The sequence below is a fragment of the Chrysochloris asiatica genome, unplaced genomic scaffold (assembly GCF_000296735.1).
Source record: "Chrysochloris asiatica unplaced genomic scaffold, ChrAsi1.0 scaffold00050, whole genome shotgun sequence".
NCBI classification, from domain to species: Eukaryota; Metazoa; Chordata; class Mammalia; order Afrosoricida; family Chrysochloridae; genus Chrysochloris; species Chrysochloris asiatica.
Window position 1 is genome coordinate 13,504,653 of NW_006408568.1, and position 16,875 is coordinate 13,521,527.

At 40.8% G+C, this 16,875-nt stretch overlaps 1 protein-coding gene across 1 annotated transcript in view; it reads right to left on the bottom strand.

The window, feature by feature from the left end:
* ANKRD16 (ankyrin repeat domain 16) overlaps positions 1–15,669 on the bottom strand; it is a 31,608-nt gene extending 15,939 nt beyond the window's left edge. Inside the window, exons 1-3 of the mRNA XM_006862791.1 lie at positions 15,302–15,669; positions 7,475–7,695; positions 5,190–5,232 (exon numbers count right to left, since the gene is read on the bottom strand). Of these exons, the coding sequence (XP_006862853.1) occupies positions 5,190–5,232; positions 7,475–7,695; positions 15,302–15,669 (632 nt within the window). The remainder of the gene's footprint in view (positions 1–5,189; positions 5,233–7,474; positions 7,696–15,301) is intronic.
* Between the last annotated feature and the right edge of the window lie 1,206 nt (positions 15,670–16,875).

Sequence of the window (16,875 nt, forward strand, 5' to 3'; positions counted from 1 at the left end):
GTTCAAGCTCACCAGCTGCTCCTTGGAAACCCTATACAGGGTCACTATGGGTTGGAACCAACTCAACAGTACATAACAACAAAATATTTGATACAAGTATGGTTGTCTTGGCAGAGCCAGACCAAAAGATCTCATGGGCATTATATGGCCCACAAGTCAGATGCTCCTCAACCCTGAATTAGACCTTTATGCAGTGTCTTTGCCAAAGATTTTTTTTGTTTGTTTGCAGGTTCTTTTTATAATCTCCTAGTAAAGTCTTTCAATGATCATTGGTGGGGTTTTTTGTTTGTTTGTTTGTTTTTGAGGGGGTTGCAATGGTCTCATTTGTGTTCTTTCATTTATGTATTTTTAGTTTTGTCTGATAAAATATTTATGACAAAAATTAGGTCCCTTAGTTTTGACTCATGTTATCCTCTAGGAACGTTATAGTTTTAGTTTTAACAGTAAGTCTTTGAGTAATTTTGAGTTAGTTTTTGTACATGGTGTGAGAAATAGATCCTGATTAATTTTTCTTCATATGGATATCCAACTTTGCCAGCACAATTTGTTAAAATTGTTGAATGGACTCTGACCCTTTTTTGAAGATCAGTTGTCACAGACAGATGGACTTACTTCTGGGTTCTCAATTCTCTTCCATTAGTCTATGTATCTATTCTTGTGCCAGTACCAGACTATTTTGATTACTCTGATTGTATAGTAATTTTTGAGATCAGGAATCCCCTGCTTTGTTCTTCTTTAATATTATTTAAGCTCTTTGGGGTCTCCTTCCTTTTCATATGCAATTGTAAAGTAGTTTTCCATTTCATTAATGAATGCTGCTGTGATCACATTATCCTATAGATCACTTTTAGTAGTATTTAATATTTTCACAATGTTTAGTCTTTTAATCCATGTGCATGAAATGCGTTCCCATTTATGTAGATCTCTTTCAGTTTCTTGTTGTTGTTGTTAAGTGCCATCGAGTAGAGTCTGACCCATAGCAATCCTGTATAGGGTTTCCGAGGAGCAGCTGGTAAGCTTGAACCGCTTAGTTTCTTGTAGTAGTGTTTTATATTTTCTTTGTATAAGTCTTTTACGTCTCTGGTTAGATCTATTTCTAGATATTTTATTCTTTGGGTGTTATTGTAAATGGTACTGATTTCTTGATTTCCTTTTCAGAGTTCCCTTGTTGGAGGAACCCAACTGATTTTTGTGAATCACTTTGCTGAATCATTCTATTAATTCCAGTAACTTCCTTATGGAGTCTCTGGGATCATGTCATCTACAAAAAAAAAAGTTTTACTTCTTCCTTTCTTATTTGGATTCACTTTATTTCCTTTCTTGTCTTGTTGTTCTAGCCAGAACTTTCAGAACTATGTTAAATAACAGTGGCGATAAAAAGCTTCCTTAACTTGTTCGTATTCTCTAAGGGGAATTCTCTCAATCCTCCTCTATTGAGAGTAATGTTGGCTGTTGGTTTTGTATACATGACTTTAATTATGTTGAGGACTTTCCCTTCTTTTCCTATTTTGCTGAGTTTTTATTAGGAAAGGGTGTGATTTCATCAAATGCCTTTTTTGGGCATCTATTACGATGCTCATGTATTTCTTTACCTTTGTTTTAGTTATGTGTAGAATTACACTGATTGGTTTTCTATTATTGAACTATCCCTGTATTCCAAGTATGACTTCCATTGATCATGATATATTATTTTTTTGATAAGCTGTTGAATTCAGTTAGCTAGAATTTTGTTGAGAAATTTTACATTATATCCATGTAAAGTAGTCATGAAGATATACTGGTCTGTATTTTTCTTTTCTGATGGTGTCTTAGACTGGCATTGTATCCGGGTTATGCTGGTTTCATGAATTAGGGATATTCCTTCTTCCCTATGTTCTGAAACAGTTTGATTAGAACTGGTTCTCTGAATGTTTGGTAGGATTCTCTAATAAGACCATGACTTTTTTTTTTTTTTTTGGCTGGGAGGTTGTTTTTTTCCCAATGACATCTTCAATTTCTTCTTTTGTTATGAATCAGCTCAAATTTTCTGCCTCTATTTGTGTTAGTTTAGGTAAGTGGTATGTTTCTAGAATTTGTCTGTTTCGTCTTGGTTTTCAAATTTATTGGAGTATAATTTTTCATAGTATTCTGTTATGATACTTTTTAATCTTGATTGGTTCTGTAGTCACCCATCTCATTTCTTATTTTGGTTATTTGTATCTTCTTATTTCCTTTGTCAGCTTTGCCAGTGGTTGGCCAACTTTGTTGACCCTTTCAAAGAGTCAACTTCTGGCCTTATTGATTTTTAAAAAAATTATTTTTCTGTTTTCTATTTTTTTGAGTTCTTCTCTAATCTTTAACTGTTTTCTTTTTTCTGGCAACTGTGAACTTCTTTTGAACCTTCTATTTATTTGAGTTGTCAAGGAAAGCTATTAATTTGGCACTTTCTTCTTTTCTGATATGTTTATTTATTGTTATAAATTCTCTTCTGAGCACTGCTTTTGTGGTGCCCCAAAGGATTTATTATATGGTACTTTTATTCTTATTTGATTCTAAGAAATTTTAATTCTTCTATTACTCAATAGTTTCTTAGTAAGATGTTATTCAGTTTCCATGTGTTTTTACCCCTTGTTCTTTCAGTTAGTTATTGAGTTCTAGTTTTATACCATTACAAGCAGAGAAGATGCTTTGTATTATATTTCAATGTTTTTGAATTTATTGAGGCTCATTTTGTGGCCTCACCTATGGTTCATTCTGGAGAATTTCCCATTTCGTATGGCACAGTCGTCTGCATCGTTTATCATGCTAAAGCCTTGTGGCCATTTGTGTTACCACCGCTTTTCCCTTGGCTCCATAATCAATCTATTTCCAAACTCTATCAAATCTGCTTTCAAAGTATTTTAAACTCTGTATCCTTCTCTGTGTCTTCAATTTTACCCTTTTAAACCAAATAGCCATGTTGATTAGCAATATCTGTCTACTTTTTCACTGTGATGAATGCCTTGCTAATCCCTTCTCCACAGCAATGGACAGTACACTTTTCACAATAGAATTAGTATAAGGTCATTTGCTGCTTAAGACCTTTAACTGCTTCCCACTGTACAAAGGACAACATTGAACATCTTTAACATGACCTACAAAGCTCGGAATTATGTAACACCTGCTGCTTCTCTCTACGGCTCCTCTTACACCACTGTCCCTGTACCCTTAACTTGTTCCAATGTTCTTGGTCCCCCTGCTGTCAATGTCTTCTGTGTCTTTGCACTTGCTAATCTCCTTTGCTTTCAACATTATTCCTCTATTTGTCATGTGGCTAACTCCAACTCATCCTTCAGGCTTCAGCTTAAATGTGACTTTCACAAAGACCTTTCTTCACTCCTCAGTCTAAATTAGGACCTCTGCTCTCTCATAGCAGCTGTACCTTTTCTTTGTAGTATTATCACAACTTTTAATCAATATATTTATTTATGGGCTATTTACCTATAGCTGTCATCCACATTAGCCTATAGATTCCATTAGGGAAAAGACTGCTTGTTTTATTTATCACCCAACACCTAACACACAGGAGATACTTTTAAAAATGTTTGATGAATGTGTGAATGTTTATAAATCTGTAGATAATCAAGTATGCTAGCCCTACACATAAACAATGCTTTTCAGGACATTATATTAGACCCTGGTCTTACTAAACATTTTCTCCCCACTCATATGGCTTCAATCATCACCTCTTTGTTGATTAATTCCACATTTGAACCTCAGTCCATGTTTTTGTTAGTTGCTGTCAAATCGATTCTGACTCATGGCAACCCCACATGTGCAAAGTACAACAGTGCTCCATAGAATTTTTAAGGCCTTGACCTATCAAAAAGAGATTCGCAAGCCTGTCTTCCAAGGGCCTCTGCGGGGGTTTGAACCACCAGAGGGCTTACCCATCTGTGCCACCCAGGAACTCCATCTCAGCCCATATTTCTTTTGGCTTCAGATCTCTGTATCTAACTGCCTACTTGATACTTTTACTTGAATGTGCCATGGGTGTATGAAACAACAAGTCCCAAAGGAAATGTATCATCTTCTCCCCCACAAACCTTCTCCACCTTGAGTGTTCTGTATCTCAGGACAGAGCATGGGCACTACCTGCCAGAGCACTTAACTAAAACCTTGAAAGTCATTGTTGACTTCTCCTTCTCCCTCATTCCCTTTATCAAAGTATAAACCTAGACCTATTGATTCTACATCTTAAGTATCTCCAAATCTTTCTACTTTGCTTATGCCTAGAGTCATCTCCTCAGCCCAGCTACCCTACGTTTCTCTTCTTTTTCTGCACTAGCCTTCCACTGGTTTTGCAGCTCCCACTCTTGCTCAACCTGGTCCCTATTTTGCAACCAAAGGATCTTTGAAAAATTCAAATCTCCTATTACATCCCTGCTTATAGCCCTCCAATGGCATCCTGCATGCTAATAATATCTAAAACAAGCTACAGCATCCTACGTGTTCTAAATTTGGCCATCCTCTCCAGCCTCATCTCACACCTTCTTTCCTTCGCTGGTGAGCCGTCAGCACATATTGAAATTCTTTTTGTTTCTCAGATGTACTATGCTTTTTCCTGGCTTAGAGCATTTGCAGATGCTGAAATGCTTCTTGGCCTCCCATTTTCAGCTACCTAATTTCTATTCCTCCTTCAGGTCATAGCTTAAATATTACTAGCACTAAAATTCCTTACTCTTAGGCCAGGTTAGGTCTTCCTATTATAACATCAGATAGGTCTCCTGCAATTTTTTGTAACACCCACTGGATTGATATGACTTGGATCATATCAGTGGAGCTCATGACACCACACACATGTGATAAGACTTTATCATTGGTGTCTGTTTGGTGCTGTGAGTTCCATGAAGGTAGAAACCATGTCTGTCTCCTTTCTCTTGTAGCCCTGAATCTTGTACCTTGTTTAGTTCACAGTAGGCACTGAATGAATATATGAATATGTGTGGAATGAGCAAATTAATGGATGATTCTGCCACTGGAAATGTTTTCCTCATCTATTTGTTGGCTATGTTTACTTTATATTCTTTGAGCTTATGTCTTTAGTGCATTGTTCTTTTGGGAGCTTAGTGTCTTTCTTAACAATCTAGCTGAGCCTTTTATATAGTATCAATATTAACTCTGTCATATTTAACCAATGTTTTCCCCAATTGGCTGTTTGTTTTCCTTACCTTTTGAGAAGCACTTTTACTGCCTCCAAACACCCATGCATTGCTAGGAGAAGAAAGTTGAGAATTAGAGCATTTTAGTGCCAAGTGAGGTGCTTCTTACCTCCTGGATCCTCTCTCTGCCCCATTCCTTTGGTTATGCGTTACAAGAAGGAATAATTAAATTAGGTACACTATTACTACCCTAGAAAAATAAAAATTTAGCTGGCTAAGGACTAAAGAATGATACTTTCATTTTACGTGCACATAGCCAATACTCCATTATCATCTTATCTTTATGACCACTTTCCCGGCAAATTTTCAATCCTAAACTTATCTCCCTATTTTTGTGTCGCAAATCCTAAAGCCAGTCAGTTTTGCCCAGGAAATGCAAAACATTTTAATAGTAATACATGACAAAATCACCAGGAATTTAAGGTTGTTGTGGTTGCTTTGTGCAGTCGAGTTGGTTCTGACTCATAGCAACCCTGTATAGTGTTTCTGAGAGGGGCAGGTGGGTCTGAACAAAAGACCTTTCCATTAACAAAAGTCCCATGCGTTCTACAGTATTCACTATACATACTAAAAAAGTGGGTTGTTGTTTGTTGTTAAGTGCCATTGAGTCAGTTCTGACCCATAGTGACCCTGTATAGGGCTTCCGAGGAGTGGCTGGTGAGCTTGAATCACAGACCTTATGGTCCAACCAACGTTGCAGCCCAGTACATTATCCTACAGCATCACACACTAGGACTGTATTCAACTAAAAAACACTTTGACTATCTGTTCTCCACAAGTAGGTATGAATAACTAGGTGCTGTGGGGAACTGTTAATAGAGAAAAATTTTTTCACTTACTTGTGAAGTTTTGAAAAGGGTTTCCTGGGTCCTTAACTTTCAACTATGGCTAGAGAATGATTTATGCGTATTTCCTAGACTATCTCATTTCATAGCTGTTGATTTTTAGAGGAACTAAAAGGACTATGTCCTAATTCAATGTACTACCCAAAAGGTTACAGGTTGTTTACCTAAATTTACTAAGTTTATTGATTTGGACTCTTGAGCTCCTTAATCCCATTAGTATATATATATATGTGCGGAGCATGGTGGCTCTATAGGATAAGTACTGGACTGCTAACCATGAGGTTGGCAGTTCAACCCCACCACCTATTCTGTGGGAGAGTGATGAGGCTTTCTGCTCCCACAAGATTTATAACCTCGGAAATCCTATGCATGGTCACTAAGAGTTGGAAATGACTCAGTGGCACTTAACAATAACAATAGCATATATCGACGACACTTAGTAACAACAATATATGCAGTATCAATAAATATATATAGATTTCCTTTTTGGTAATTTCCTGGGGTGGATTCATGTTTGAAAGGTATCTAGGGGTCATAGTCTCAAGGTTCTGCCAGTCTCTATCAGTCCAGTAAGTCTAGTCTTTTCTGTAATTTCTAATTTTGTTATGCATTTTCCAGGACCTTCTATTGTGATCCTGATCAGAGTGGTTCAGTAGTGGTAACTGGACACCATCTAGTTCTTCTGGTCTTATGGTTGTGGAGACTGTGTTTTTCATGATCCATTAGTTCTTTAGACTAATTGTTTCCTTGAGTTTCGTTTTCTCCACTCTTCTTTGCTCCAGACAGGAAGAGACCAATAGTTACATCCTAGATGGCTACTTGCAAACTTTCAAGATCCCAGTTGCTATGCACCAAAGTGGGATGTAACATAGTGTCTTTGTGGACTATGTTATGCCAATTGTCCCCAGAGAAGATGATCCTAAGCCCCCAGCCCAGTGACTCATTCCATCAAAGTGTTTGGTTATAACCTCAATTAATATCTTAAGTCACAGCAACTTTGCTTTTGGTTAAAGTTATCTATAAATAGAGTTCAGAGTCAGGATAACTGTTTCAAAGACTGAAAACTGAACCCTAAATTTATATTTGACATTACCACTGCTGTTGTTGTGTGCTATTGAGCTGATTATGGCTCATAATGACCCTATAGAACTACCTTATATTACTTCCAAGGCTGTAATCTTTATGGAAAGATTGCATATCTTTCTCTTAAGGTGCAGCTGGTAGGTTCAAACCACTGACCTTTCAGTTAACAGCTGAGTTCTTAACCATTGCACCATGCAGGCTCCTCAGGCACAGATATTTCATTATAAGCCTGGTGTGGTGCTGTGCTGTAGGATAAGCACTGGACCGCCAACCACAATGCAGAAAGGGTGACTTGGACTAGATGATGCTCTGAGGTGCTGGATGAAGCCTACTGCATGTTTGTATCTGCAGATCTGTGGGCCATACCTGCAGTGTGCAGAGGAGTTCTTCTAATTTTGCTCTCTGTCTTCCAGGCAGCTGGGGAGACAGAGAGCAAGTACTGGAGGATGAAAGGGTCACCTTCTCGGCTGGCAATGTGGAAGCTGTTCCAACCATCTTTGTTCTTCAGAAGTGGATTGGCACCATGTTCCACAAGGTCTTGGATTACCTCAAGATTCTTCCTTGTACACGCCATCATTAAAGGAGTCCTAAAGCCAACCAAAACAAGCTGTCAGATGGAGGGGACAGCTGAGACATTTCAAATGAGGGGCAGGGTCTTCAGAAAATGCATACCTTAGTATAGACAGAAAACCTAGAGGATTCAGGATCTAGTAGGCAAGGAAACAGCTCTGACTGGCAACATCTCTGCCTGCCATGAGCTTTCTGGAAGAAAGAGCAAGGGGGAAATGATTGTGACATATGTGTACCCATAAGAGTGGAGTACTTGGAGGCAAAGCTGTTTCTCAGCTAGCTTGTAGTATAGTACTGAAGTGAGAAAGGGCTAATAAAAACCATACACATTTGGCCCTGAATAATGATTGCATAAGAGATATTCTGGAACTTTTCCCATTCACTTCAATTAGTGTCCATTTATTAAATTATGCTGACGCATGAGCACACTCATGTTCATTGCAGCATTATTCATAATAGCAAAAAGATTATTCATAATAGCAAAAAGATGAAAACAACCCACATGTCTCTCAACGGGTGAATGGATAAACGAAGTGCAGTGCATACATACAATCCAATAATAAAGAAAATGATGACTGAAAAATCTCTTATAGAATGAATGAATCTGGAAGACATTATGCTGAATGAAATAAGTCAATCACACAAAAGGGCAAATACTGTATGCTCTAATTTTTATGAAAAGCCAAGAATAAGTTTTGGAACAACAGTGCTCTGCAGACAGACACACAGGCTGAGCGGCTATGGGAGGAAGAGTAGGAGCATACCCACAAGTATATAAGAGTTTGGAAGAGGATATTTGTACATGAGTATTTACCTTTCCTGAAAATAGAACTATGAATGTGGTGGAGCATACAGTGGGAAAATAACAAAAACTAGATATTATCAAACATCTTAAGGCAATGAGTTACTGAGCCTGGGGGCTCAGGACCATAGTCTCAGGGAACACCAGGGTCAAATGACATAACATAACCCTCACAGACAATGTTCAACATTTTACTTTGGTGAGTAGTGTCTAGGATCTTAAAAGTTCATAAGTGGACATCTAAGGTGCAGCTGTTGGTCTCTTCATGTGTGGAAGAAAGAAGAGTAATAAGAATTGAATGTGCTTAGAATAAATTAGTCCACTGGACTAAAGGAACATGTGAACATCAGTCTTAGATGACAACTTGCAAAATTTTAAAGACCCCAGATGCTACTCACCAAACTAGAATGTAGAGCATTATCTTTATGAACTGTGTTATGACAATTGATTTAGACGTCAAGGATTATGGTCCTTAGCCTTCAAGCCCAGTAATTGAGTCCTGTGATGTGTTTGGATAGGTCTTAGAAGTTTCTGTGACTATATCCCCTCTGTGTTTTGTTATATGAGGGTAAGTCAAAAAGTATTGATATAAAATCATAATTATTTATAAAAATTATGTAAATATCATTAAACAAAAATATCAGAATATTGTTGCTTTACATATTCTCCACAATGTTGGTAGTTCAAAGCCATCAGCCATTCCCAGAAACCCTGCACAGGGTTGTTGTGAGTCAGAACCGACTTGACGACACTTAACAACAACAGCAACCCTTCCCCAGGCTCTCAGCTCCAACAAAGATGTTCAGCCTTGGAAACCCTATGCAGGGTCACTACGAATCAGAACTAACTCAATGGCACTTAACCAGAACAACAATGACCCTTCCCCAAAGAATTCCGTACTTTTTGTTTTATTTAAACTCCAGTGCAGCAACAAATTTGAGATTGGTGCAGGAGCAGGCAGTGTTTCGTTCACAAGGTCAGTGGTTCAGACTCACCAGCTGATCCTTGAAAACCCTATACAGGGTCGCTATGAGTTGGAAATAACTCAATGGCACTTAACAACAACAACAAATGAGACTAAGGAACCCTGGCGTGGCACTGTAGGATAAGCACTGTTTCCACAGCCTCTTCTGAATCCAGCTTGAATCTCTGGAAGTTCTCTGTCAATGTATGATTGTAGTCATTTCTGTATTACCTTTAGCAAAACTATACTTGCATGGGATAGCAAAGAGATTGTCCGATGATTTCCACATTCTGTTGGGTCATCTCTCTTTGGAATGGGCACAAATATGGATCTCTTCCAATCAGTCGGCCAGATAGTCGTCTTCCAAATTTCTTGGCAGAGATGAGTGAGTGCCTCCTGTGCCGCCTCACTTTCCTGAAAGATTTCAATTTGTATTCCATCAATTCCTGGTGCTTTGTTCTTTGCCACTTTTTTCAATGCACTTTGGACTTCCTCTCTGAGTATCATTGGCTCTTGTTCATATGGTATCTCTTGAAATGGTTGAACATTTACCATTTCCTTTTGGTACAATGACTCTGTGTATTCCTTCCATCTTTTCTTGATGCATTCTGCATCATTCAATAATTTTCCCAGTGAATCTTTCAATAACGAAAGTCGAGGCTTGAATTTTTTCTTCAGTTCCTCCAGCTTGAGAAATGCTCATTACAGTGTTCCGTTCTGTTGTGCACAGAGTCGCTATAACTCTGTACCAACTCAATGGCACCTAACAGTAACAACAGCAAACGAGACTGGGAGTCCTGGTACAGTGCTTAGGATAAGTGCAGAGCCACAGATAGCTCCTGGGATCTTCTAAGCTCATAAGTGCCACCTAAAGCGCAACTATTGGTTTCTCCCAGTGCGGGGAAAGGAGCGATGAAAATTGAAGTGGTTGGACTCAATGAATCCAGTGGACAAATGGGACATGTGAACACCGGTTTCCACAACCCTGAGCTCAGAAGAACTAGATGGTGCTTGGCTATCGCTATCAACTATTCTGAAAAGGAATCACATTAGAATGTCCTGGATAGGGAAGAAGAAAAATGTGGACCCAAACTCAAAATTATATATATATATACCAGTCTTATTGGTCAGAAAGAGACTGGAGGAACGGAGACTATGGAACTTGATCACCCTTCAGATCTGGAACAACTCAGCCTCATGGCTCAATTTGTAGCCATGTGATAGGCAGGTTGGTATATGGGGACAACACTAGTAAAGCATGTTCACCATGGAATGGTTAACCATTCAAGATTAAAAGGGCAGCATTTATCTAAGGACGAAGTTCAGGAAGGTTGGAAAGGAAGGGTGGAATGGAAATAAAAATCTCAAGGAGTAGACTGCAATCACTGAAATGAAATAGAATGTATGATTTGTTGGAAGTAAAACTGATGATCTTCTCTGTAAATCTTTACTCAATTTTCAACTTTTTATTGTGATTTGAATGAAAGTTTATAAAGCCAACTAGTTTGTCATTCAACAGTTCATGCTCTTTTGTGACACTGATTGTTGTCCCCACAATGGAGCAGCATTCTTCCCACTTCCTCCCTGTGTGTAACCGTTTCCATTCATCCCTCTTTCTTATGCCTTCTGAGTTTTATTCCTGGGCAAATACTGTCCTTTTGATCGTATATGGTTGATTTCTCTAAGGAGTGGTACCTCCTCCCTGGGGTTGTTGGTCACCCTCTAGACTTGTCCATTATTTGATTGAAAGTTGAACACAGAGCTGAGTTCAGTTCCAGGTCTGAAGAGGGGCTAAGAGTCATAGTCTCAGGGGTTTCACCAGTTTCCATCAGACTAGTAAGCCTGTTGTTGTTGTTGTGATTTTGAGTTTTGTTCTACTTTTTTCTACCACTCTATCTTGGATCTCCGATTGTGATTCCTTTCAGAGTGCCCAGCAGTGGTAGCTGGACACCATGTAGTTCTTCTGGTCTCAGGATCATGGAGGCTGAGGTTGGTGTGGTTTCAGTGAGGATTTGGGGGCTGTTTCCATATATCTTTAATTTTATTCACCCTTGTTTGCTCTGGATGGGAGAGACAAGTAATTGCTCCTTGTAGGGCCTCTCACTAGCTTTTAAAACTCAAGTTGTTACTCACCAAAGCATGATGTAGAACCTTGTCTTTGTGGACTACGTTATGCCAACTGACCTTGGTATCCCCCCCAATTATGGATCTCAAACTACCAATCTTTAGGTTAGTAGTTGAATGCAAGCCATTTAAGTCACCCATGGGCCCCACGGTAATGACAGTGAACGATAGATGTATTAGGAGGGAGAAACCCAGATAAATTGAGGGCTGGAATATTCAGGAAAGGCTTCACAGAGAGAATGACTCTTAAGTAAAGCAGGATACTTGGAAAAATAGGGAAGAAGATAGTTCATAAAGACAGAAAGGTGGGAATAAGCAAAATGTATCACTATGTCTATTTCCCCAAGCAAACAAAGGAAGCATGTCCTTGTAATGCATTTCTTTGTGAGGATATTATCAACAGTTGTTTTGAGGAATGTAAACCAGAGAGCCGAACCCAGTACCATGAGTGGATTCTGACTCATTGCAAACCTATAGAAGGTTTCTGAGGCTGGAAGTACTTTTGAGGGAAGACTCATCTTTCTCCTGGTGGGTTTGAACTGCCTTGATATGACTCTTCTAAACATAGTTTTTGTGTCTCATCAACTGACTGGGTCCACTAAAAAACCCACTGTCACTGAGTCAATTCTGACTCATAGTGACTCCAGAGCACAGAATAAATTGTTCCTTAGAGTTTCAGAGGCTGTAAATCTTTACAGGAGTAGAAAGCCTCATCTTTCTTTTGCTGTGTGGTTGGTTACCAGCTTAACATGTAATCCATTACACAACCAGCAATCTTAAATGACTGGGGGGTGGTGGTGGTGGTTATGTGCTGTTGAGTTGGTTCTGACTCACAGCGACCCTGTGCAGGGTTTCTGAGGCTGTAAATCTTTACGGGAGCAAAAAGCCTCATCTTTCTCCTGCGGAACAGCTGGTAGTTTTAAACTGCTGACCAATTCGTAACCACTACACTACCAGAGCTCCTTAAATGACTGGGTATTGTTGTTGTTATGTGCCGTGGAGTCGGTTCCAACTCATAGCGACCCTGTACAGGGTTTCCGAGGCTGTAAATCTTTACAGGAGCAGAAAGCCCCATCTTTCTCCCGCGGAACAGCTGGTAGTTTCAAACTGCTGACCTTACGGCTCGCAGCCCAATTTGTAACCACTACGTTACCAAATGACTGGGTAGGACTATGTAAATGTGAGGTGCTTGTGGTCCACCATGGGGATAGGTCCGCTTGCTAATCATATCAATAAGGTACATGACACGCTTGTCAAGTGGGACCATACAAATGAGGTATATGGAACTCTAAGGTAGGGATCGGTTGGTTTGCTGTCTCATTAGATTTAAAATGAGCCAGATGCAGAAGCCTCTTTCTTCATCAAGAAAGAGGAGGAGCCAGGAATGGAGTATGACCTGAGATCCCAGGGCAGAACCTTGTAGATCTAGGAGACAGAGAGCTGTGGCACCAGTGACAATGTGAGACGATGAGAAGCAGTGGCTAAGAAGCAGCAGAACCAGGAGACTGGCAGGATAGGCACAGTGGCCTTCCCAGTCCACAAGCAAGAAAGCTGAGTGCCTTCAGGCAGAGTAGGGCGTCTTAGAGCACTTTGTTGTTGTTAAGTGCCTTTGAGGCAGTCCAAACTCAGTAACCAGCAGAATTCAAAGACTTTGCAACATTTGCCAGAGCAGGGCAGGGGCCAGGCAGAGGGACCAAGGACAGGAGAGAGGTGTGCCTGCGGGCATGGCTAAAAAGTGGCTGTCATAATCAAAGAACTGTATCCTGAGAGTTTCTGATCCTGGATTGTTTCTGTGTGGCAAAGGAATGATCAAACCTATAAAGAGTGTTGTGGGACGGACAACTGGTGTTGGAACTGATAAAGGAAGTTGAAGGGTGGAAGCATATCTGATCTCTACCTCATAGGAATTGGCCTTGAATTGGTGATGCCAATAGTTATTCTCCTCCTCCACTCTGGTGAAGTTAGTAGAGATTAGATGACACTACCCCAAGACATTTTTACAAGGAGTATATGAGATAATGGGGTCTTGGTGTGGCACTGTAAGATATGCACTGGACTGCTAACTGCAGGGTCATCTGATCAAACCCATCAGCAGCTCCTCGGAGACCCTATACAGGGTTGCTATGAGTTAGGACTGATTCAACAATACTTAACAACAACAACATTGAGACCGTATGTTTCTTGGAACGGTTTAAACAAATTTACCAACAGCACAAGAATATGTGTCTTATGCTTAGTTGTAGAATTTCTTATGGGTCAACTTCCAACTCCCAAAACATAATATCTATTTCCTCTCCCAAGTGGACCAGATGGGCTTTATTTAACTACATGTCTGTTTGCAATGTTTGTTTAGATCAGGTCATGAATCATTTGTAGGCAGGAACTTTATTATGTTATGGACCATAAGATGTTCATAACCTCTATGGAGCCCGACAGAGTACTAAAAATGATGCTAGTCTAACAAGCAACATGCATTTGGTTTTTGGTGTTGTGTATCTTGACTGTGGTGGGAGTTATGTAAAGATGTCACTTAAAGGACTAAGGTGCTCTTGACCCAAGACACGATATTTTCATACGAATGCAAATGCTGGACAATGAAAAAGGAAGACCAAAGAAGAACTGATGCTTTTGAATTATGGTGTTGGTGAAAATATTAAATATACTGTAGACTGCCAGAAGAACAAACAAATCTGTCTGGGAAGAAGTAAAGCCAGGATGTTCCTTAGAAGCCATGGTGGTGAGACTTTGTCTCATACACTTCGGTCATGTTATCAGAAAGGACCAGTTCCTGGAAAAGAACATCATGCATGGTACCGTAGAGTCAGTGAAAATGAGGAAAGCCCTCAGCAAGACACACTGACACAGTGGCTGCCAACAGTGGCCCAAACACAATTGTGAAGACTGCGCAAGACCTGGCAGTGTTTTGTTCTGTTGTGCATAGGGTCACTATGAGCCAGAACCAACTCGACAGCACCTGACAACACAATACACCTACAATAAAATTGCATAGAGCTATTCACACACAAATGAACCTATAACTGGTGAAATCTGAATAAGTTCTATGGATTGAACCAATTCTGATTTTTTGATTTTGTTATTGTGCTATGGTTATGCAAAATGTTAACACTGAGGGACATTGGGGGAAGGGTGTTACTGACCATTTCTTTGTAACCTTCTATAAACTCTCCTAATTACTTCAAAATCAAAAGTATAAAAATGGAACTGGTGAGGTAGTAATTAGCTGGGTGGCCCCAGAAGAACACCACATCCTGGAATTCATACCATGTGTAAATAAACATCACTCACTGTTTGATTATATTCCATCTGCTAATGCTCTGTGCCGTTTGGAAGGAACTGATAGCCCTGATCAGAAGTTAATACTGTTGTTGTTGTTAAGTACCATCAGTAGATTCCGACCCATAGCAACCCTGTGTAGGGTTTCCAAGGAGCAGCTCGTGAGCTTGAACCACCGACCTTGCAGTTCAAACGACTTTGCAGTGTGATGCATTAGCTTACAGCGCTACACCAGGACTCCAAAGTTAACCCTACAAGAATAGAAACAATGCAAGTCGTGTCATCTCCAGGGAAACGCTGGGGCAAGATGATCCTGCCACTGAGCAGGTCTGAAGTGAGACCTAGGAGTTGAGGAAAGATGTTGGAGAATGGGGCAAAATAGGAGTACTCGAAAACCTTTGGTTCTACAATGGAGCTTTCTGGAAAACATGCCACCTACCAATCCGCTTTCTTCAAGCAGTCTACAGCAGCTCCTCTGCGTAGCAGATACCGCACGCAGTCCCTGTGGCCCATGGAGGCAGCTTCGTGCAGAGGTCGCTTGTAGTCTTGATTGGTGGCCTCGATGTCCATCTCCCAGACCTCAGCTAGATAGGCCAGAATGTCCCGATGCCCATGGCGAGTTGCGCAGTGCAGGAGAGTGTCCCCGGCTGGACCCGGACATCTCACAGCTGGCCTTCCCATTCTCTGTAGCTCCTCCTGCAGGGCTCGCAGCTGGCCTTCTTGCACTAGCTTGCAGAGCCGTTTCTGATCCTGCTTAAGCACCTGCACCCTAGCTGCGTCCACCTTGCAATTCCGGGGGGTGGCCATGGCAACCCGACCAGTGAACGCCCAGACCAGATCTGGAAAAGCGCGTGGGGCAGCTGGCAGAGCGAACACGCCTCCGAGTTCCTTCTCCCTCCCTGCAGGATAGGGATTGCTGCTAATTCAGGTCGGTCTCCGCAAACAGAGCAGGCGTGAGAAGAAGGGAGAAGGCCAATTATCCGTGGGTGTTGTATCTGAGAAAGTGCCGGGGTCTCGGCTTCTCCCGGAGACACAGACACTCGCTCTCTCTCGAGCTCCGCTTCCGCTTCCTGCACGTGATTGCTTCTCCGTGATGACGGAGAACTAACCCTGGATCCTGTTCAGAGAACCAGCTGCTGTCTGGGTTTTGTTCCGCTGAGCACGGCCAGTCTTCGAGCGATTGATTGACTCAATATCCTAACATGAGACACCACACTTCACACCCCTCTCCCCACCTGACCTGTTTCTGATGACAGAAAACACTGTTTCTTAATGTATGAGAATAATTCTTAGCGAGTTGCCAATCTAATGTGCCAAGTGCACACACATACAGTAATTGTTCATATAGAATAACATCGATGGGATGGGTCTAAGAGGATGCATTTCTTGGGGGTGGTGTACGCGTGTTTATAAGTTTGATTATCTTTGGTTAAACACATTAATGAGGGTTTTGTTGGCTAGATGACGAAGAAGTAAAATAGTATGAAAGGTTCCAAGGGTAGTGGGCCCGCCTACGCTTCTGGGCCCTGCATACACATTATGAGATTACGAGAGCTCAGTGTTTAGCATACAGTCCATGGATCGCCTCTGTATTAATGCAGTAGTAGGATATGCACTGGACTTCTAAGAGAAAGGTGGGTGGTTTAAATCCACTAGCTGTTCTTGGAAACCCTATACAGGGTAGCTATGAGTTGGAAGCAACTCAAAGGATCTTAACAACACTTTTAAAGTGCCTTCGCATATCGGCGTTAATCCTCAAAACAGCCAAAAAAGAGAAATGGTTATTGTTATGATTCTGTCCGTTTCCAATAAAGGAAGCTGAGACCCAGAGAGGCACCGGGCTTGTACCAGCCTTGGTAGCGGTGGTTATGTACCGTGGAGTGGGTTCCGACTCAAAGCAACCCTGTACAGGGTTTCCGAGCCTGTAAAGGAGCAGAAAGCCTTATCTTTCTCACGCGGAACAGCTGGTCGTTTCGAACTGCTGACCTTGAGGTCTACCAGAGCTCCTTAGAG